The sequence below is a fragment of the Lepidochelys kempii genome, chromosome 1 (genome assembly GCF_965140285.1).
Source record: "Lepidochelys kempii isolate rLepKem1 chromosome 1, rLepKem1.hap1, whole genome shotgun sequence".
Lineage (NCBI taxonomy): Eukaryota > Metazoa > Chordata > Testudines > Cheloniidae > Lepidochelys > Lepidochelys kempii.
In genome coordinates this window covers 61,706,811-61,731,058 of record NC_136380.1, presented here as the reverse complement: position 1 = coordinate 61,731,058, position 24,248 = coordinate 61,706,811, and the positions used below count along the sequence as shown (strand labels likewise).

At 40.9% G+C, this 24,248-nt stretch overlaps 1 protein-coding gene across 13 annotated transcripts in view; it reads right to left on the bottom strand.

The window, feature by feature from the left end:
- Positions 1-11,891: 11,891 nt before the first annotated feature.
- TSC22D1 (TSC22 domain family member 1) overlaps positions 11,892-24,248 on the bottom strand; it is a 134,775-nt gene continuing 122,418 nt past the window's right edge. For 6 of the 13 annotated variants that reach the window (XM_073344830.2, XM_073344839.2, XM_073344849.2 and 3 more), the window contains 2 exons: positions 14,822-14,873; positions 12,763-13,270 (listed from right to left, as the gene is read on the bottom strand). In XM_073344830.2, coding sequence (XP_073200931.1) covers positions 13,016-13,270; positions 14,822-14,873 — 307 coding nt within the window. In that variant the 3' untranslated portion in view covers positions 12,763-13,015. Of the gene's footprint in view, positions 13,271-13,650; positions 13,880-14,820; positions 14,874-15,112; positions 15,274-15,313; positions 15,956-24,248 lie in introns of those variants that run through there. The other 7 variants (XM_073344811.2, XM_073344867.2, XM_073344746.2 and 4 more) reach the window with 7 other exon arrangements.

The following is a 24,248-nucleotide window of genomic DNA, read 5'->3' as shown; positions in this document are numbered from 1 at the left end:
AGGGGTGGAGTGGGGGCAAGGCCTGGGGCTGAGCAGTGGAAAGTTGGCACCTGTAGCTCCAGCCCCGGAGCCAGCACCTAGGCAAGGAGCCGCATATTAACTTCTGAAGAGCCGCACGTGGCTCCAGAGCCACAGGTTGGCCACCCCCGGTGTAGTATCAGTATCCGATACAGTTGCCTCATCTGTAGATACCTATCTTACAGGGGCATTGGGTGGCATTTAGTGCATTGAACGAAGCCCTTTCAGTGCATTGAACGAAAAACATCATGTAAGTGCGAAGTATTATATGCTAACATTTAACATGGCAAATGGAGCTCTTGGTATCTCTTTCTGAGATACATTTTCATAAGACACTCATTCCTTTCCCTCCTCTAAAGGCTGTTTTTCAAAAAGGATGATGTGAGACTTCACATTTATATAGCACTTTCCTTCTTCAAAGAGCCTTACCAACTAACTAATTACTGTCAAGTGTTCATCCATCACAGAAAAGCTCTTTATTTTAGCATTGCTTGTATACATCTGCCCTGGCACCAACGTATGTTCTGTATTTCCATTTTCATGGTTTACGGAAACAGGAGGCTTCCAGGACAATGCTCCAGCTGGACTAGTCCCACATAAATAAAAATCTTAGTCTGAAGTTACCAAGCCTCTGTGCTCCTAGAAAAATGCCTACACTTAAATGCATTTAACCCAAATGGCCATCATCTCACAAATCCAGCATTTCGATTTGATCTGTTTGGTAATTTTTCTGATGGTAAAATGTGCTAGTCTGTTGAATAATTACCCATCACTTGCAACATTTAAAATCAAGCTGAACACACTAGAAAACACACTGTAGGGAACAGCCATGTAATGGCAGGGAGAGGGACTGGGTGACCTAATTAATCTTACTCATTTCCAACTTCTATGTTTTCTTTAGAGGATAATCTTTGCTACTGATTTTCTACAGACTTGTTTAGTTCTGCAAGGACTTAAAACACACTTTAAAGGCTGTTCAACTATATGGTCACTATTGTGGACAGTGTTTGCTTTTTTGTTTTTGTAAAGGTTGCTGCTATTTTCAAATCTGCTTGATCTAACATGGTTTGGGAGAACAAAATATTCAATGCTTCTTGACCCTTTATTGCAAAAGACAATCTGGAATTTAGAAAGCTCGTTTACAGAAATTTCTCACAAGTTGGCTCTGCCCTCAGCTGCTGATGAGACTGTGAGAAAGTAGCAAGGATTGTAAGAATACTGTTCCTTTAGTCACAGAATAATACCTGGTCTTACAGCTTATTACTTTCCTAGTAAAAGGGCTTTTACAGTACTACCTATATAATACAGAGCAGTAGCTGCCAGACAATGGCTGGTTGTAGACAATATAATAAAAGCCCTGCAGTGAGTCTTTTGTGGTGAAAGAGTAAATGCCACTGCCTCTAAAATGAAAGCAAAGTCTAATCTTATTGAGGTTATATTCAGTTACCGTACTGTGGGACACCAATTAGGAAAGCTACAGCCCCTTTACCTGTTTGCAAAGCTAAAGGCAAGTGATCCTTTGTCTTTTAGTTACTTCAAAAATCACGGTGCTCTTTCTTGGCCCTTAACAAACCGACTGAATTATTGACACAGGTAGTTTGTACAAAGTGGAAAATCGAAAGGATTCTTTAATGAGATTGCTTTTTCAAATGTGGAGCTTGATGCTTTTGTTATGATTTAACCTGCCACAGGACAGGAAGAACTTTCACATCCCCCTTACGAACTTGGGACTAGATCCTGTATTTCTTTTTCATCCAAACTCCTCTTTACTTCAGTGCAGGATCAGGGCATCAAAGCAACAAAGGCAGTGAATGCTGCTGCAGGAGGATCCACTTACACAACACAATCACTACGTTGGAGGGGGTGGGGTAGAGAAGGAGGAAGGTGGGCCTGTTACAATATAGCTCCCCTATCACCAACCCCAAGCCTCTGAGAAACTCCTAAGATTTTGAAGAATAAATACACTTGGGGTTCTTTATTTGCCTTTTGGTTTCTGACTCTTCAGGTTACATTCAGTTCAGGTTTTCAAGCTTCTTTCCACAACCATGAGGGCTAGAAACTTACTCTTCTTTTCAATGAGAGCTCAGATTCTCATGAAACAACAGGACACCAAGAGCTCAGACTTTGAGAAAACCACCAATCAGCATAAGAGTTGTGGCAAAATTACAAGAGCTGGCAATTCTGCAGTTATAGCTATAAACAGTGTCTCATCTTATGGTGTAGATTGGACCTACCTGTACTTTAGTAGTGTCCTTGGAACACAGATGATAGTTGTTTCATATCTGTACACAAGCATCCAGTGTCCCAACCTGTAACTGACAGCAGCATGTTTTCAAAAGGTGACATTGTCTGGTAGTTTAGAGCAAAAATGTAAACATTGGTTTCTTTTTCTTTTTTTTTTAATCTAACCTACATTGTGTTTTAAATGTAAACATGGTTTGTTTGAGTTGAAACATCCCCCAGGTGTCTGCAATCCAACCATTCTGCGTTGTGTTACCATAGGAGAATCAGAAAGTGAAACTTAATCAAAACAGAAATGAAACTGTCAAGATGATTTGCAATGTCTAAACTGAATTAAATGCAAACGATACAAATGGTGACAAGCAATTTAGATTTTTTCAAAACTCTTTGAGTTTAAATAAATTGTAGGTGTTGTTAGGAACACAGGCAAGGACACTATATATTAACCTGCCAGTGTTCCTTTAAAATAAATATACCAGTATAAAGGTGCTTATATTGATATAAATTAACATATACTGATATAATCACCTTTATACTGCTAAAAGTGCATTGACATGAACTACATCAGTTCCTCAATTGATTGACTTAAAACAGATAAAAAATGTGTGCGAACCAACCCTTCAGAATGGTTTGGTTTTTATCAATATTCACGTCCTTGGTGACGTTTACAAAGGGACACAGGTTCAGAAAACAATGCTCCGGCATTGCTGAACCAGTGTCATGATGTATTATTGTGTCTCTGGCACTTTACTATGCATTATGTATTCAAGTGGTGGCACTTGCTGCTCAAGAACACACCGTATTATGTAGCGGCTGGAACTCTGTCTGGTTTATGTATATCTATGAGCTGCTATATTTGAAGACTCCCCCCTCCCCTCCACCCCCTTACGGTGCTGAATCTGGGCAAGGTTTTAATAAGCAGAGCCACCAGAAATCCACATGTGGAATCTGCATCCTCTCTGAGCCCCTCCGTTCTCCTGCAGATCTTTAGCATTCCTCCTCCTTACCACATAATTTAAACTTTCATTAAAAAAGAATGCGTCTAACCTTTCTGGTTGGGAGGATAAGCGGTGGAATGGAAACAGATACATTGATACCTGAAGGCTTTTCTACACTGAACTTTTTATTTCAAGCTAACTGACAACCCAAGGCTTTATCATCACTGAAAACAAAAACACAAGATGTGTTTTAACATCAAGCTTGTTATCGGGAAGCAAAACAGATAGTTTTGACTTTGATGTACCTGGTCAAGGTCAGCACTGTACCACACAGATGGGATTGAGCTAGACTAGCTACACTGAGAAAAACTGACAGATCTGGTCTCCGCTAGGATTTTCCAGTGAGTTAGCTGTAAACATTTTATTTTTGGCAGAGAAGCCAAAGATAAACACAAAACATCAGCATCCTTGAAACAAAATTAAATTTTGGGGTTTTGATTTTCTTTTTTTTAAGGGGGTGGGGGAGGAGTGTCCAGACCAGCCTTTAGAAACCTGTGAACCACCTGGAGCTCAATGGCTAATCAGCTAACTCAAAATAAGACACTCTAGTGTAATCAAGCCCTAAAACAATAGCACTGCAGTGTGAACTGCTCTCATCCATCTCAATAGGGTGTCAACCCAGAAGCCTAATTATGGCAATTTAAACATTAACCTATAAAGTGGATCATTGATGCATGGAAAGGCTTTAGTCAGGTTTAAGCCAATTCTTTTTTAAAAATCAGGAACAACCAGCTAACCTGCTCATCTAGCAAAGATCTGTTGCCATTCATTTTAAAGGGTATTCAACAGGACTAAAGGACAGGAGACCCTCCCTCAATCCACTTCAGCCCTAGATCTCATTCTCAAGGTTGCAGACCAAGGTCAACCATGCAGGCTGGCACTGTTGTTATTCCTCCTGGTAGCATTCCCATGCTGTTGCTCATGAGATTCTGCTGAAGCACGGGGATGAGCTGGAGCGGATGCTGGAGGGGTTTGCTTAGAGCAAGCTGCCTGTGTGGATGACCCCTTTTGTAAAGGGACCACTCAGGTGAACTAAAACAAACGCTCTACTCCCAGAAAAGCTGGCTGGGAGCTTGGCGCTTTATTCAACCGCATGATCTGCATCACAGACTGGAGGGGAAACTCACAGTACAGAAAGGGGAACTTGGGGTGGAGCCTGGCTCCATCCCATAATACTCTGGATAACCCAGTTAACCCTATCATGGCCACTTTACTACAACCCCTTCATGTCCTTTTCCCATGCTCAACTCTGTGCCTGCTTTCATGCTGGCCCATATCCCTACAATCCCCTTCCTGATCCTGTGTACCATGCCACCTCCTTTTCCTCCATGTCTGTTTTCCAATCTTACATCTTCCAGGAGAATTATAAACCATAGGACTTTCACACAGTGAAAAAAGCAACAAATACAATATATTGTAAACATTCACCACTGCTTTGATACTCTCTCAACATTGCATTTGCCTCTCCAGAGACCATGTTATTGTATTGTCCTCTGCTGTATCCTTTCCTCCTCTTAGGCTTTCCTGCATGGTCAGCTCCTACCTCATTTTCATCTTAATGAAGACTGTCAGCACCTCAGCATTTCAACATACAGACATTGGAAATACATAAATTATTCCATGCCTCGCGAACACAAACTAGGAATTGAACTAGAGAACCTCCAGAACTGACAATGTAAGTCAATCCAGCTTAAACTAAATGTGCCAGGCTCCACAGGTAGAGACTGTAAGAGATGCATATCCTTTGTGGATCAGGCAGAGAGAGGGATGCATAACACACATTGAGCAGTGGGTTACACTAGCATTACACACTCTCTCTCTCTCTCACACACAGACCTCAGAGTTTGAACGACAGCTGCTGCTCCTTACTAAGGGCTTGTCTACGTTACCCGCTGGATCGACGGGCAGTGATCGATCCAGTGGGGGTCGATTTATCGCGTCTAGTCTAGATGCGATGGATCGACCACTGAGCGCTCTCCTGTCGACTCTGGTACTCCGCCAGGGCAAGAGGCACAAGCGGAGTCTTCGGGAGAGCATCAGCTGTCGACTTACCGCAGTGAAGACACCGCGGTAAGTAGATCTAAGTATGTAGACTTCAGCTACGTTATTCACGTAGCTGAAATTGCATAACTTAGATCAATCCCCCCCTCCCGGTGTAGACCAGGGGTAAGAACCCTCCCAAGGACTCTCTCTCAGGACTTAGTCCCATCATCTCACTAAATCAGTGTATAGTAGATGCGAGACCACTCGGGGAGACTGATGTGCTGCACCCCCAATATGGAGCTGACACCCAGCTTTAGAACTACTCTCAAGGGTACATGTACATAGCAGCTAGGAGGGTGCTGCCTTTCTTTATCAGTTCTGAACATGGCTGCCTGGGAGCAGGAGACATCTGACGATGCCACAAACGGAACTAACTTTAAATATAGTCTCTTGCTTTCTTTTGTTTTGACACTCTGGTTTGTTTTTTTTCAAACCTCCCCTCCACTAGCTTTCATTTGTGGTTGGGTCTTGGGTGAGCTTTAATAGCCAGCTCTAAAAGAATAGTTCAGACTGAACTTTAAAGAAAGAAATGTAAGTCAGTTAAGAATGTTATACACAAGTCTTTAGTACGTCTTGGGTCCGGATGGTGCAAGGGACCGGTACTGGGAAGTCTTTTACTGCTACATCACGACTTTCTATGTGGTTTAGGGAGGTCATTACTGTCTGTTACCATCTGATGCTGATCTGAAATGAGTTTGGTGGCTTAGTCCCGTTCCTAGGGTTGCTGCCACCTCACAAGACCACCACAGTTGAGACTGTAACCCTTGCAAGGAGACTAACAATTGCACGAGCAGGAAAACGGGAACACCCCTCTCCTTTCCAGAAGTTCTTCCTGCCAGTGACGGTGGAGGCACGTTGGTGGGACAGCGTGGGGAGAGACTGCGCAGTCACCGATGGGCAATTTGGATAAACAGGCAACTCCAGTCTCTAGTGCCACCAGTGCAGCCTCTTCCGCTACCAGTAAGGAGACTGCAAAAAAGTTAACACAAATCTTTGCTGCTGCACAACCATTATATCATTGCGTCAGTTTCAACATTCATATCCACACCTAGAAAGAAGAAAGGTCAAATTACTTACTGCCATTAAGAGTCAGGACATGCCCTGTCCTCTTCTGAAGCATGAGGATTCTGGACGGGATGGCCCAACGGTCTGAGGCAGTACTGCAAACCATGTTCCTAGACAGCACTTTTGTGTAGCTCATCCATTTCTGCCCCACAAGACAAAAGCCTCGATTTTACATTGGGAATTGTCCTAATTTCAGCCACTAGCAGCCAGTCACTGCTGCAGCTGCACAAAGGCAAACCCAAAGCAAGGAAAGCTGTGATCTGCCCTGGAGGAATTCACCCATGTTTCAAGCAGGAATAAGCTGCACTGATCCAAGTTTCATCTTTCATTTTCTGTACTAGAGGACTGCACTGGTGCAGCTATACTGAACGCTAGCCACCAAAGACTGAAACTGGGGCAAACCCTTGATGCAGGGGACAGAATTCTTGCAGGGACTGACTTTGCTTCATAAAAGTCTCGCCAAAGTTAGAAAATACGTTGAGATCTTAGATTTGACAAGACACCTGATCAAATTGCAGCTGTCCTTTCTGATGGATGTTGAGCTGCAATCAGAGCACCAGCAGAAAGGCAAACTTGTTTTTCCTTAGTGATAAAACCAATGGGAGGGAGAACAAACACTGTTTACTATGGGATCCACAGTGAGTGTGCTCAAGGAGGTTAAATTTAAAAACAGGAGTTTATGAAGACATCAAGGGTACGTCTACACTGTATTGTAAAGCCGGGTATTAATGGGTTCATCTACACTGAAAAATCCTGAACCAAACCAAAACATGGTAGAGTCTCAACAGACTCAGGCTCCTGGGGCTCATGCTTTGGCTCTAAAAATAGCAGTGCAGGCATTCCCACTTAGTCTGAAGCTCAGGGCATGAGACGCACCCACCATGCCAGGTTTCAGAGCCCGAGCAGGACAACAGAGGTTTATAATGAGATGCTCAGCACACAGTAACTAGAGAATGCAAATTGGCCTGCTTACTTATGCATTACCAGCCTAGGCTCAAGAACAGTTTTAAACAACTATTAAAAAAGCCTGTTTTGACTTATCTTCAAGTGTAGCATTGTCAAGATTGATTTGGAAAAGCTGTAGTGTAACTAGGGCCATCCACAACGTCTCTCCCCCCCCTTCCTCACAAAATTCAGAGAAGGCAGTGGGACAATGCAATGCAACAAATGGGGTATTTGTGCTTCACCGTAGCCAAGCGACTCTTCGTTGACTTTGGCTTTTTAATGATTCCCCTTTTTCTATGTATTTACATTGTAAGAAAATGTGCTTATTGGCGTTTTTGTTTTTATCGTCATTGTTGATTTTAGCCTCCCCCCTGACAGGAATTAGACCCTACTCCGGCAGACACTGACCAGAAATGATGCACTCTCTGGGGGTGGAATTTTCAAAAGCACCCAGTGCTGACCTCACTTTGCGCTTTTTGAAGTCAAGGGTAAAATGTCCCATTGATTTTTATGGAGGGGAGGGTCGGGCCAATGCAGAGTGCTTTCAAACTCCCTCTTTTAGCACAGAAAAAAGGAAAACAGCAACTTGCTTTAGGCAAACAAGGGTAAGGTCCCCCGACGCACATCATAACTTTCCTTGTTTATGTCAGGGGTTTGCATCAGTGCAGCTATGCTCGTTACTGGCTGCCAGGGACTTGAGTTGGGTTAATTTTCAATATAGAGAAGGCCTTAGATTTACAAGTTGCTAAAAGTCTGCTCTACCAGAATGTATTCAAAGAGAATGTGGTAAAATGTATAATTCTAAGAAAATTCTTCCCCCTTTTTAACATTATTATTTGGAAGTCAACTAGTTGCTGATAAAATGTCATGTGTTTTTTTAAAAACTATGAAAAAAATCCTAACTGGCAGTTTTGGAAAGTGTTAAAAGTAAAATAATTTACCCTCACTGTCCTCAGCTAGCTTTGCACACTCCTATGTTCCCTTTATAAAGGAGGAGGGGTATACAATTCCCTTTGTATACATCTGAATTTGTTTACTATGGGCATAAATGATTTCCACTGTGAACTTCCCTAGTAGCCATTTACAACTTCACTAGCCATTTTTCCCCATTGAGGCATACAGGGTTTCCTTTCAGACTATACAATTACTCCATATAGAATTAAGGAGAGGCACTCATATACAAGATATTGCAATGCCTCCCACCGTTGTTTAGAAAATACGGTCAGGTACAGATTGTGTGATCTTTAAATACCATGTTAGGTAAGTGTAACTTCTATCTAGGTTATTTATAATGCACCCACAATGGTGGCACATGAGAACATATGAACTTGTCCTTACTTTAAAAAGCATGTAGACATTTACAGGAAAAAGAAAAGGGGGAGGGGAACAGGATATGAAGCTACTTGTCTATATGGCTCAATTTTTCTATCCATACCACCACACCTCATCACTCTGCATATTTGCTTTATTTTAAACCACAATTAAATTCCAGTGGGAAGGTAAAATGACAAACTAAGGGCTTATCTACATAATGCCAAAGCCTGGACTACTGGGGTATGAATAAAAGAGTGCTTTAATGTCAACACTAACTGCCCCATGAAGATCCTGCTGGCGTGAACTAAAAGGTACCATGTTAGCATTGTCGCCGTTTCAAACAGGACTCTCTTAATGCAACTTAGCTACCTTTCAGTTTGCACCAGCAGGGTCTATACAGGACAGCTAAAGCGCTCCACACCCCTGTAGACCTGATTACAGCACTGTGTAGACAAAGATTTCATAGCTAAAAGCTATACAGAGAACGGAAATTCTATTTCATTAAGGATTTTGAGATCCCAAAATATAGCTTAGCTCGGAAGAGGAGTAAAAACGGAAAATGTCAGTTATCCGCACAGGAAAATGAAAAAAACAAAACAAAACTGTTTTGAGTGGTTTGAAAATATTTATCTTGATTTTGACTTCTATTTTGTAGTACAGTAGCTAATATGAACAAATTCAAAACAGTTGTTTCAAAACAAAAAATTGGAATGTTTCATCACCAAAATGTCAAAACAGGCCCTTTTCTAGATTGTTGGAATTTTTTTTCATTTTTCTTCCAATGAAATTCTGGTGAATTTTTCAGTGACTTCCAGAAGCAGTTTGATTTCAATGGAACAACATATTCCCAGGGAATATGGTTCTATCAAAGTTTGTCCAGGCAGTTCTAATACCTAATAGGAGGATTCAAAAAGACAGACTGCAGTGTTGAATAAACAGCTCTTCACAGATAGGCAAGTCCAACGCTTCATTTATTCTAATGTTCAACTGTACATTATGCCAAATAAATTCTGGAGTCCTCACCTTAAACTAAAATCTTCAGTCTTCTTTTAGGTTTCAGAGTAACAGCCGTGTTACTCTGTATTCGCAAAAAGAAAAGGAGTACTTGTGGCACCTTAGAGACTAACCAATTTATTTGAGCATGAGCTTTCGTGAGCTACAGCTCACTTCATCGGATGCATCCGATGAAGTGAGCTGTAGCTCACGAAAGCTCATGCTCAAATAAATTGGTTGGTCTCTAAGGTGCCACAAGTACTCCTAGTCTTCTTTTAGGCACTATGCTGCTGGGCACAGTCTAAAATCCTAAACAGAAAGTATGGTTTGGTGGCTCACTAACATAGGTAAAAGGTATGAAACTAATGTTCAAACATGGTCTCAACATTCTCCAGTTTGCACAGAAGTGGGATCTTTAGACAAGTCAAATATGTTGAAAACATGTATTAAAATTAGACGTGTATAACAGCCTGGCCTGACTGTTCTGGAGAGCACTAAAATTGGGAGAAAAACAATGGGACACTATTAGGTAAGTTTTTAAAAATCACTAAAATCAGCATTCCTTTTATTAGAACCCAGATAAATCAACTGAAATTAGTTATTTCTAATTTTGAATTTTCGTCAATTTAGTCTTAACAAAAAAGCATCTAGTATCTTCAATCTGGCTGTATTTTTAAAAATGCACATTGTTCAAATGAGCCCACTTCATTATACAGTTGGTTTTTTTTTTTAAGTATACATTCAATAAAATATTGAGATCCCAGAATCAAACTACAAATCAAGGCCCTGACCCTGCAAAAGATTTACTGATGCGCTTAGCTTACCACACTGTGATCAATCTTATGGAAGACAATGGGACTATTCAATGTGTAAAGTTAAACACATACCTAAGTCTTTGCAGGATAAGGCCCTAAATGTGTAAGAATTCAATTACAAATCAACATTGTAGAACAAAACTGTTTTCTGTAACCAGGCCTTCATGTTCTACTTTCCCCTGCTGCAGCTGCTTGCTCACTAAAATCTAAAGCACTGTAAGAAATGCCACTCCTGATTTTATGGATATCTTGGTTTTGTGTTTCTTCTGCAACTACTGATATGAACACCATAAAATATATACGAAAAACACCCAAACACAAGATCCTGAAAGGAAAAAAAAAAAGCTTTCCACTCTTCTTTTAAGAGTTGTGTATTAGTTACTGGATCCAAATTTTTAGTGCATCTAACTTAAAGTGATGACCTTATAACACCAATTTAAATATTCTACTATTAAAGACTTGACCACTTTATCTTTAATTCTTGGCTCAAAACTGTAAATATGTAGGACTTCCTTCCTTAGTTCATTATGGTCCTAACCAGTAAATGGCACTCTGATTATGGAGTAGCAAATTCTTCAGCATCTCCCAATTCCAGGCATCATCATCTAGTATATGCATTTTGTAACACTGGACTTATTTCCAAGTTTACACCATTTTATCAATCAACAGTAGTGCTGAACAGTGAGCAAGCAGATTCTGTGCCTGGGCTGATAATTTTTCCATGACAATTTTACAAGGCTGAATTGATGCTGTGTTCCAAGTTTGCATCATCCCATTTCACAAATAGAAACCAATTCACTTCCCACTCTGCTGATGAGGATGAGTGAGGAATTCTTGGACACCCACTTTACAGCACATTCTAAATCACTCAAAGCTCTAGCTAGTATGTAGAGTTAAGAGTGATGTAATCAGGAAGCTACAGTAGCTACTTGATTTACCACATGGACTTGGATGGTTCTGAGCTGCTGCCTAGCATGGGAATGCCTAGTTCCACATGAGGAGGTGCAGTTTGTTGCTAAGGAACCATTGTTCTCTGAGGTTTACAGGTTCATTGCTGTTCATGGGGCAGATGTCCATACCGCTGCACCAATTACTACAGAGGGAGCAGAAGGCACACAGCACTTCCCAAGAGCTGGTCAGCATCTCACAGGATTGGACCAAAAGAGGGAGCATTTGTCTGATACTCAGGCCCCCTCCTTTACACACGCTTTAGGATTCCCTTCCTCCCCTCTCTTCCCCCCCAAAATAGTATTTTTTCCTACCTCTTTAAAGTCAGTTTATATGGCAACTGTATTTTTAATTTTCACTTTTAAAAACTGGTATTATAAAGTTTTTAAAAAACCACAAACAGAATTTAGTACAGAAATCTTTGTCCAAAAACAACTTAATCAGGTTACACTGGAAAGTTGCACTGAAGTTTGTTGAAATTATTATGGTTAACCTTACAATATAGAAGTCGTTATTTATCAACATCTTATGCTTTATTGAAGGTTGACAAGTGCAACAGTTAAATACATTGACGTGTTACAACTGTTTAGATAACATGCACAAAAACATATGCATACTACTATACAGATCATATGCAAAAATCCATACTGGGAAACCCATTTTGTTTTATTCTTTTGCTAGCAGGAATTTATAATTTTTGAAGTTTTTTTTTCTTAAACCAAACTACAGTGAACAAAGATTTACTTCAAATATTCAGCAGCCAGGGAAATTCAAAAATTACACAAACAGCATAAATATGCCAAATTCTGATCAGCTGCGTAGGTACATTCTTATTTATGTAGCATTAAAAAAAACAAACTATCCAAACTTCATCAGATCAGCCAATGAAACAACTAAATTTCAATCTGTACAACCTAAATAGTAGTTACAGTTTTCTATTTTACAAAGTAATTACATTAAATACACAAATATACATTAGGCAAATAACCTTCATTGTAATTATCCTACATCCCAACTCTGTCACCTACCTTCTCTCTCTAATACAGCTTTATGCACCTGTCCACGGCTTCAAGAAACAGTGCAAACATATTTGCACTTAAGGTTTCAGGTGACAGTTTAGTGTTGAACACTGAATTTACCTTTCCCCCTTTTCCTCTTAGATCCTATGCATCAGTCTTTACTGTGGATCCCAATTGGATATGGATCCATCACTTTTACTCCAGTCTATGTCTTCATGCCTGCATCAGTAACAGCAGTGGATGGATGGAAGATTTAAAACAAAAATCAAATCAAGCATGCAACTCCATTTCTTAGCCATTTGCAGAAGCTGTTCAAGTCCCCAGTGCATTTGTGCTAATTCTCTGGAAAAAAGTGTGTGTGTCTTGTTTTTTTTTTTTTTTTTTTAATTCGCCAACCTAAAAATAAGAACTCCTTTTGCCAAAAAGAAAGGACAGATGAGTGCTTAATACTGAAAAAAAAAATTTCTTGTGATGGTGCATGCAGTGTACAGAGTCCTTGAGTCTGGACTGCAGCGTGCAATGAAATGGATGAGGGTGGCTGTGGCAGATTTCCACTTGTCCTCTTTTCTCTGGGTAGTCCAGAGCATACTGGCCACAAAGGCCAGGACATTGGAGACTATGCTGAAGGTCCTGAGCCCTGCGATGCTGGCTGGGCAGGCTGTTGTGTTGTCCCTTGTGTCTGGGAAGAAGGTGGAGAACCAGTCTGCAGCTGTGCTTGGAACTGGGCAAGTTGCTCTGGGCTGGCCAGTGTTTTCAGCAGAGTGTTTTCCTGCTCCAGCTGGGAGTTCTTCTCAATCAGCTCTTTGATTTGTTCTTTGAGGACCTCCACTTCCTCCCTCACAGCATACATCAAATGGCTCTTCACCAGATCCTGAAACACAAAAGAGCACACAAATCAGGCAAGAGGTCCAACCTTAGGGCAGGGATCCAACCCTGCTCAGCCAGAGAAACAATAATCCAGCCCAACTAAGGCAAGCGGCAGATGTGGAGCCAGCTTTGAGAGGGCAAAGCCCCGGTGGATGGGCAGGAGAAATCTGCCCTCCATTCACCAGTGTTTGTGAAGCGTTCTGAAGATTAACATGTGGAGCCAGAGCCTGCCTTCCCCGAGCACCCAGAAAACACACAAGTAATTTTGGATGTCCATGGACCGCAGTAGGCCAGTCTCATTACAAACCTGACCAACAGCCTGGCCCCTACTCTACTGGCTCCCCCGACCAGCTCACCTATGAATTGATCTGAATAGAAAAATACCATCGAACTGATTCAGGCTGGAAAGGGGGTGGGAGCGTTTCTGCAGGAAGCCGGCCCGAGCCGCTAATACCCCGCCTCGTGTCGTCGTCCTCCACCACCCCCAGCCGGCGCTTCTTCCCGGACGTGCCTCCGACGAGGGCTGGGACCAGTGGGGTTTCGCGGCTGAGAGGCGCGGACCCAGGCACCAGCCCCGGCCGGCGCCGCGTGTTTGTAAAAGCAGGAACCTCCTCCCCCTGCAACAACGGCTCTCCGCCCCCCGCCCGCCCGCCCAGCCTCCTCGGAGCGGGCTGCAGCCAGCCCTTACAGTGCAGGTTGCCGCATTTCCCTCCCTCCCTGCCCGCCCGCCCGCCCGAGGGTGACGTCAAAGAGACCCGGGCCGACCACCCCCACGCGCCTCAGCCAATGAGCTGAGGAGTTATTTATAGCCGGGAGTTAAAGGTTCGGAGTTTGCCTAGCAACAGTAGGCAGAGGATCCCGTGAGAACAGCTACGGGCACCGCTCCAATAACAAAGAGCGGCCAAGGCGGAAATCAAAAAACAGGGAAAATTAGGCACAGACGCAGGGGTTGCGGGTTGGGGGGGGGGGTGTTTTTTTGGAGGATTTTTTTTTTTTTTTTTTAAAAACCGACTTCTCCCCATCGCGCAAAGGAGCCCATGATTCCCACTGCACTTCAGGGCAGCAGCCCCAGTGTACAAGATCCCAGCTCCAAGGCACTTTACCTTCCATTGCCGGCAAGCATGGGAATTAAAGCAGCTTATGGTGCCCCTATTGGATCCATCAGCACACTGTGGCTGGTCCCATTTTCCAGGGATAATCCAGCTGGGATGGTTGGGGGATTATGAAAAAAAATAGGAGTGGAAATATTATTTCATCCCTCCCCACCCCCGCCCATGAAGTCAGGATCGATCATTTTTTAAAAGGCAGAATCCTGAATGCGATGCCGTCATAGACATTTCATGGATCTATAGGGAAACGTATGCATTCCTCGCATTTGGAAGCCTTTGATCATACAGTGTATTTTAAAAAACCCCAGCAGCTTCACTATTGAAAAAACACGCCCATGCATCGGTTAAATATTACCCAGAGAACCTTGATATTGTGAACACTTACTTCTATTCACAACTCGCGCTTTAAACATTAATTGTATTTTTATTAAACAATCGGTACATACCATCGCTTGCTCGATTTTGTTGTCAATAGCTACCACACTTGCACCCGAGGAGCTGAAAAGATGGGAAAAAATGTATCAGCAGCTGAATTATTTACAAGACAAGAGAGTTGAATACTGATAACTAGCTAGCTGAGAAATATATCCCACACTGACTTAATGCTGCTGTTTATGTCACCGGGATGCTTCAATGCAGTGAAACCAACCTGTAAAGCCACCTCAAACCGCCCGCTACAGCGGGATCAAAGATCCGGACATTTTCCCTAATAACCCACAAAGATGGAGCTTAATTACATAATGCGGTAAAAGCGATCCGTGTCCCGGAGATTCAGTCTCTCTCACAAGATAAATGTAAAACACGCCGCCCGTGCCACTGCAGCTTCCCAGTGCTGCCCAGTCCGATGGACAAAGGAATCAGCCCCCTGGCATTCACCTGCATTACTGCAAATATTCCAGCAAGGAAAAACAAACACATTTTATACCAGAGTTATTTACCTACTGTCGAGTCTCAAAGAAGAATTGTCGGTGCCCAGCAAAGATGACAAGAAAGAAATTGAAAAATGTCTTAGTTGATAAACTCCTAGATCCATTGCCACTGATCTACAACATTGGGCATTCATGCAATTCCAGCCAGAAACACCCCCCCCAAAGAAAAAAATCCCAACAATGCAGAGATCTTCTGTTGATCTACATTAATCTTAGTTTAATCTCCGCCACGGGGGAGGAGGAGGAGGCTGGCTAGATAGATATAATTTTAAAAATACAGCAGTTTGTGGCGGTATGATCCTGGAAGATGCTGATCCCAGGGCTGCGCAAAGAAATCTCCGAGGTCAGCTCTTCTATACTCAGCAGAAAACCTGAGGTTCCAGTCCTATTGCATAATATATGCAAGAGAGTCAGTGCCTATTGGCTGGCCGGTCATTCTGAACCTCCCCCTGCCAGAACGGCTCCTTTGCATCACTTCAGTAGCAGTGAACCAAAATCCAGTTACCCTCAATCAGGAGACCCCTGGCCAGAAGACCCCTGTTCTCCCCAGTTAAAATACTACGATTTGCAAGGAACCGCACGAGCACTTAGCAGATCTCTCAGTGCAATCTGCAGAGTCGGAGAATTTGGGTGGCAACAGCAGCGCAGAAACAAAACGATCCAGTGCCCAATTTAAACCTTTCCAACATGTAAGATGATTCGCTTACAAGATGCACAGACTGATTTTTGCCTGCAGAAAAACTACACATGCAAAGTTTAGCTTGGGTAGAAACGATAGGATATAGCTGATGTTGGAATTCAATAACAAAATGTCACTAAACTTACATTTAGCTACTCCAATGCCGCCACCTATTGGCGCAACACTATACCTTTAGACTAGAAAAGAGTACAGAACATGCACTTTGGAAAGTCCCAGGAAATTTACACTGAGTTAATTAAACCATAGGACCCAAGTTCCCTTCCTCATCAGATGCCTTAGAATTTGCTTGGTGAAACCACTTCCAATAATAGGATGCTTCATTTTTGCATCATCCGTTTGCAGTTGACCTTCATCGCACAACATGAGAAGGGTTTTTAATCTAAAGGACTATCACAGATGGTTCTTGAAAGAGCAAAATCTGTTTTTCATATGAAAAGACAAAAGGATTTTTATGATGGTGAGAAAGGTTAGAAGCAAGAAGCTGACAGGATGGTGTAGTTTAGGCACAAAATTCACACTCATGGTTCCTGGGCTACCAGGAGAGTTTCACCTTAGAAGTTACAATCCTCACACAATTTTAAGGTGTTCATATGTCTGCCTCCACAGTACTTCAGCACACGTTGGCATAGGAAAATAAAACTAGTTATTCTATATATTCTTATATATCTTGTATTCTTCAATGCATTTGTGAAAATATTTGCAGCAGGAAGCAAATTATAAATGAAAACCTATAGCTCACTGTTCTGGCAAATTCCTAATACTTGTCTACTCTTTATTCAAATTAAATGGCCTCTGTGCCCTTTTTTATAGCCTTTAAACCATTCATTTTAAGATATTCATCCAGCAGACAATTCAGAAAATATACACACAGCATGAATGTGTAAAATTCTAGACAGATGCTTTTTGACATTCTTACATTGTAACACTGAACCTGTCTACTATCCGCTCTTTTCCAGATGAAGCAATACAACAGCTACTTTTCAAACTAGGTCATATACAAAATAAGGGGTTTTCTTATTTTCTCAATTAACCACAATATATTTCAAAATGAAGGTGTTACAGTTCTAATATTTTATTTTTGAACAAAGTCACATTCAGATCAAAATGATTTTAAAACCGTGCGCTCTCTCCACTTGGCTATTTAACAGACCTAAATTATGAATTAGAACAGTACAAAGCAAACTGCTTAACCTTAAATAAAACTGAAAACACCCTTTAAAACACATAACCTATAAAATATCAACATTCATGTGATATAAACATACAAAACAGAAAAGCCAAAACTCTTTACTCTTCTATAGTGCACAAATTTTAAATATATATTACAGTTGTCACCCTCACAAAAGCAGGGAAGCTAGAAAGGCAAGGAATAATAGTCTTAAATTTAACTTTAGCATTAGCATGTCATCATCATCCTTCTTAAAAGAGATTATTTTAGCTTTCTTGGTCTACACTATTCTTTCATTCAGTAATACCAGCAGAGTGGCGCAAGTAAGCTAATCCTACTTACAGGGAAGGTTACATTTAAGAATACTGAACTTTGCATAAATGTTTTTCCAACATCAAAGCACATGCATTTCCTTTAAGGCAGAATTCCCACCTTACTTCTTTGTTACTTTATAAAAAAATAGTCACATTTCCCATGCCTTCCCAATGTTTCCCCTATTTTAATTATCTGCACCTGTTGACCACGTAATCAATTCCAATTTACTTAATATTAACACGAACATTAGGACATATGTCTTGAGCTCCTTCTGCACTCCTGGACAGGCAAAAGGACATCAGTAACCATACATTCCTTTTATACTCTTTAGCTGTCCAAGAGGTTACACCTCTCATCAGCCACATACCAAGCCAAGGTGATCTATGTGTTTGTCACCTCTAAACTCAACTACTGCAACATGCTGAACATGAAAGCTCCAGAGGGTACATCAGGCAGCCCCTCTTCTTACATGACTACTATGAGAATACACCACCCTGGCCCAGGGCTCTCGGTACTGGCTCCCAGTCCAATACTTGATCCAATTTAAAACCATGATCTTCACAGCCCTTAGTGGTTGTACCCCAAAATACTCAGATCACCTCTCACTATGCCAATTAAGCTTCAAGGACACTGGAGGTGATTGTGTTTAGGCTGAAATTTGCAAGTGCAGGGGATCTGAATCTCTTGGCAGATTATTTTTTTCTGGGGCTAGTTAAAAATCTCTTCAAATTAGGTTTTCCTACAATAACCCGCCTCAAGATGGCAAGTGATAAAAACAAAACACACACTTGTCATGCTCTCTCTTGGCTGGACAAGACAAGAGGCAGACTGCAGTCTTTCAGACGGATTGTGCTATTTGTAATTTTGGTTGTGCTCTGATTCAAGGATCATAGGCACATTCTAGTTAAATCAATGTTTCTGTGGAATGATCAGTAATGATTCCCTAAAATTGTTTTTAGAGATCTACAAGTCTAATTGAGTCAGTGCATAGTTAGCTGCATCTGTGTTCCAACATTTTGTCAGTAGTGTGGATGGGATAACACAAACATAAGCATGCTGTCCTGTCCACTTTACAGAAAAAAGCAAGTGTTAGAACACAGATACGCCTACCTGTCAGATAACTGTGCTCTGACATGATCAGACTTATCTGCTCCACAGATTACGTAGAAAAATAGCAAAATGTCAGGAAAGACCTCAATCCTTAGAATTTGTGGATTTTCCATCTTTGTCAATTTCTATGGTCCCTGTTTATCAGGGACTTTCAGGAGAGAGTTATAATTCTCTTCACAGTCAGAAGACAAGAATAGCCATACTGTATCAGATCAAAGGTCCGCATATCCCAGTATCCTGTCTTCTGCATTGGCCAGTGCCAGATGCTTCAGAGGGAATGAACAGAAGAGGACAATTATCAAGTGATCCATTCCCAATTGTCCAGTCCCAGCTTTGGCAGTTGCAGGTTTAGGGACACTCAGAGCATGAGGTTGCATCCCTGACCATCTCGGCTAATAGCTATTGATGGCCCTATCCCTCACGAACATACTCAATTCTTTTCTGAACCCACTTACATTTTTGGCCTTCACAACATCCCCTGGCAATGAGTTCCACAGGTTGACTGTGCACTGCTTTAAGTTTGTTTTAAATCTGCTGCCAATTAATTTCATTAGGTGGCCCCTTGTTCTTGTGTGATGTGAAGGGGTAAATAACACTTCCCCATTTACAATTTTACAGAACTTTATCATATCTCCCTCAGTCTTCTGTTCCAGGTTTAGCGTCCAAGTCTTTGTCATCTCTCCTTGGGTGGAAGCTGTTCCATACCACTAATCATTTTTGTTGCTCTTCTCTGTATTTCTTCCAATTCTAACGTACCTTTTTTGTGATGGGGTGACCAGAACTGTGCGCAGTATTCAATTGTGGGTGCACCATGAATTTATATAGTGGCATTATGATATTTTCTGTCTTATCTATCCCTTTCCTAATGGTTCCTAACATATGGTTAGCTTTTTTGACTGCTGCTACACACTGAGCAGATGTTTTTAGAGAACTATCCATGATGACTCCAAGATCTTTCTTGTGCAGTGACAGCTCATTTAGACCCCATCATATTGTACGTACAGTTGGGATTATGTTTTCCAATAATCATTACTTTGCATCTGTCAACATTGAATTTCATCTGCTATTTTGTTGCCTAATCACTTAGTTCTGTGAGATCCCTTCGTAACTCTTCAGTCAGATTTTGACTCAACTATCTTAAGTAATTTTGTTTCAGCTGCAAACTTTGCCACCTCGTTTACACTTTTTTCCAGGTCATTTATGACTATGTTGAACAGTATTGGTTCCATACAGATCCTCGAGAGATCCTGCTACTTACCTCTCTCCATTTTGAAAACTGACTATTTGCACCTAACCTTTGTTTCCTATCTTTTAACCAGTTATTGATCCATGAGAGGACTTTCCCTCTTATCCCATGACTGTGTACACTGATTAACAGCGTTTGATGAGAGACACAGTCAAAGGTTTTCTGAAAGTCCAATACACTTTATCTACTGCATCCCCCTTGTCCACATGCTTGTTGACACCATTAAAGAATTCTAATTGATTGATGAAGCATGATTTCTCTTTACATAAGCCATGTTGACTCTTCCCCAACATATTGTGTTCATCTGTGTCCGATGATCGTGTTTTTTTGTAGCGTTTCAACCGATTTGCCTGGTACTGATGTTAGGCTTACCAGCTTGTAATTGTCAGGATTGGCTCTGGAGCCTTTTTTAAAAATCAGTGTTACATTAGATGGCCTCCAGCCATCTGGTACATAAGTTGATTTAAGCTATAGGTACATATGGCAGTTAGTAGTTCTGCAATTTCGTATCCGAGTTCCTATAAAACTCTCGGGTGACTTATTACTGTATAGTTTATCAATTTGTTCCCAAACCTCTTTGGTTGACACCTTAATCTGGGACAGTTCCTCAGATTGGTCAAGCTAAAAAGAATGGTTCAGTAGATGCTCATGGGGTGCTGAAACAATTTGTATGGTGGGGGTGCTGAGAGCCATTGAACCAAATTGTAAACCCGGCATACAATGGAAACCACATCAAGTATGGGGATGCAGCAGCACCCCCAGCACCTATGAATGCTCAGCACCCCACATAAATGGGTTACTTGAGATGAGCAATCCAGTAACACTTGAAAGTTTTGCTTGGTTTTTGTTTTGTAACTTCCATTCTCTTTTCCTCCTCAGAAAAGACTTGTTTTGGTTAGTTTTCCACCACTGATCTTGATATGGGTTCTCCCCTCACCACTCCTGTGTCTGACTGAGATTGAATGAGAGAACACAGCATTTTATATTTTCTGTATTAAATGTCTACATTAAAATTTATGAAACAAGACAAGTCAAAGGAGAGCAACAAAAATCCTCTCCCAAACTCATTTCTTCCTTTCCCTTTGATTGGTGATCCCACTTCACTAGCCCTTTCTCTTCTCTCCCCTAACCACGTATTTTTATTATTTATAGTTTGCATTATGGTAGTACATAGAGAGTCCTCAGACATGTGGTCTACTCCCATTGCACTAGGCATTGTACATTGATAGGCAATGTACATTAGACATGGCCCTTCCCCACAAAAATTACATCAGGCCCCCAATTCTGGAAATGATTATATAACATTAAAAATTGTACACCCACAAGTTCAATGATATTACTCACACGTGTCATGTTATTCTTGTACATATGAATCTGTAGCATCAAGGGCTAATTTCTGTCCTATTTAAACTCTGAACCTGCAAAAAGATTCACACATACAGAGTCCACCCACACAGAGCTCATTGCAAGAATGTATCATGCTTCGGAAGCTAACATTTGTAAAGCACCACAGACATGGTATAAATAAAGCACTGAATAAAGTAATACATAATGCTGAGATGGATGCATTCTTTACCCACCAAATACGAGTACAACGCTAATTCAAGCAGCTGATATGCATGCTCTGATCTTTTCATACAGAGATCAATTAACTACCTTAACAACTGCAAATTGTTCCATAGCTGAAAAGATTGTTTGGCAAACTACTTTTTGTAGGGATTTCATTTTTTTCTCTTATTAAAAATTACCTCGTCTTAATAATATTTAGCCCTTAAATAATTTTTCATCATCAGCACATAACTAGATAAATATTAGTACAGACTCATTTAGACCCTGTAACCTGTTTGAGGTTCAGTTTGTTTCTATGTGCTTGTTAAAGACGCACCCCCTCACACAGTTTTTCTACTTCCCTTGGGGTTTGATTTAATCTTTCAAGTACTTTGACAATGTGTCTCCTCTTTAGAAACAGACATTTTAAAAATACAGAACAAATATCTCCCAAAATTGAGATGAATCTTAAATCTTTTCTACACTATAAAACACTAGCAAAACTGATTATTTCAGGGCCTTTGTTACAACACGGTAGTCCCCTAGCCATGGGTAACAATTTTAACTATATTTCTCAACTGTAAAATGCTGAAATACAATCAAAATGTGGTTCAGTCACAAAATCATTAAGAACCAACTGCGTTGTAACCACATTGGTGGCGCAATGGAAGAAAGACTGCAGTAACTGGGTCCTGCAAAACATTTGCCTTTATTACTTTAGAGGGAATTTTAATGTGGATTATACTGGATTAATGGCATACGTAGAGTTGCCTTAAAAATTCTTAAATTCAAACCCATATATATACACTGGGAAGAGCGGGGGAACTAGTGTAACGATTCTGACAGAAATCCACAAAACTCTAATTACCTAGGCTGAAATCTTGGCCCCACTGAAGCCAATAGTAAAACTGCCATTGATTTAAATGAGGACAGGCTTTCCAGCCAGTTTTAACCAGGTTCAATTTGGGCAGTTTAAAGGGGAATAGTTTCTCCTGACTGAACTGTGAATTTCATAGACTTTAAGGACAGAGGAGACCATTATGATCACCTAATCTGCCACAGGCCATAGACTTTCAGCCAGCAATTCCCATATCTAACTCAACAGCTTGTGGTTACACTAAAACATCTCTTTCAGAAAGCCATGCGATCTTGATTCAAAGACTCCAAGCCACTGAAAATTTACCACATCCCCTGGCAATCTGTTCCAAAAGGTTAAATTGCATCTTATTTTGAGTTTGAACTTTGCTGACTTCAACTTCCAGCCAATGGATCTTGTTATGTCTGTCAGTTAAATTAAAGAGCCAATGAGTACCAGATATTTCTACAGTATTAGCTTTTAGATTTTTTTTTTTTTTTGCTCGAACCTTAAAGCTATTTAAACCTATGGTTTGATTGCATGTGAATTTCCTTTTTTGTTTTTTCATAATTTTTAAAAGAAGTGTTAAAGATTAGAATCTAAAACCTCAAATGAAATTAAAAAGAACCAATGTGTCACTTACCATGTTTGTAATTTTTTTATTTTTTTACCATTAGCAAGGTGTAGAAAAAAATTCAACTATAAAGTGGAAAGAACATTCATTCCACCCTACATAGAACCTACTTGGCCGGCAGTAGTATAACACCAGTGTCTGAAATTATAGTACATATATGATGATATGCTCCGCACTCTGCCTAGAAGACAGAAGGATGCATTTAAAAGCAAGTTGATATAAAATCAAAGGACAAAAAAAGTCAAACTGACGTCTCTGGGGATACGATACTGGTCACAGCTCTTTTGTTTCTATAGGAAAACAGATAGTTAACTAAACCCCATTTGTTTTAATGAGGATGTCATCATATCACATCACTGATTTTAATGGTGATGCAATAAATCTTGATTTAAAAAAAAGAAAAAAGTCTGCATCTCTCCAGTTCAGGAGTCTCAGCAAGGAGAGAGAGAGACAGGTTACAACCTTCAAAGAACATCTAGACATCTTCAGACGACCTCATGGGTGGGAAGAACTAAAACATTCTGAGATTACCAAAGAATCCTTCCAGAGATAAATTTAAATAAATTTGTTAGTATCTAAGGTGCCACAAGTACTCCTTGTTCTTCCAGAGACAAGTAACTATGTCTAGCAACACAATTTGAATTCTAGGAATAGAATCTGTTGTGTGTATGACCCCACTGGGCTAAATCTCTTAATAAGAGATCTAACTTCCATGGTTACTCTCTACCTTGCAATTAGCAACCAGGACACTACCTACCTGAATCTAGGGTTGAGTAGATATGAAGTACCACCTAGTTTGGGAACCAAACATGTCTTTGTCTGTAAATTCAACCCTAGATTAGAAATCTGAAATACCTAAACCTAATACAACTGAAAGCTCTCCTTGGAGCGCTATAATTGCTTCTGTTCAACAATCATGGAGAGGAAAGGATCCACCCACCAAGAGCTGTTCTTTTAAAATTTTAAATGACACACTCCTTGGTCAGGGACCCAGTCTGTCCCTCTGCTCTTCACAGGCCACAGTCAGGTTTATTCCCGCCCTAACCCTATAGTAACTCTTGCACAACTTGCCCAAAAGGAAAGGGGGGTATTAAAAGGACTGATATCAAGAGGGCATTTTGGTGTGTGAAAGGTTGGAAGAACATTACAAGAGCTCCTCTTCCTCCGACGCTGGCCAGCTCTCTGGCACGACCTTCCTTTTTGACCTCATACAAGAGATCATCATTACCTTTGAATATGCTTGGCCACTCTGCAGTCAGTACACAGCCTTTCAGAGCTTCCAGGCTTTAGAAGACTGCATATATAATTTCATCTGATACATCCCTATGTGAATTTATTTACCAGAAAACTAAAGTTACTCAAAGTTT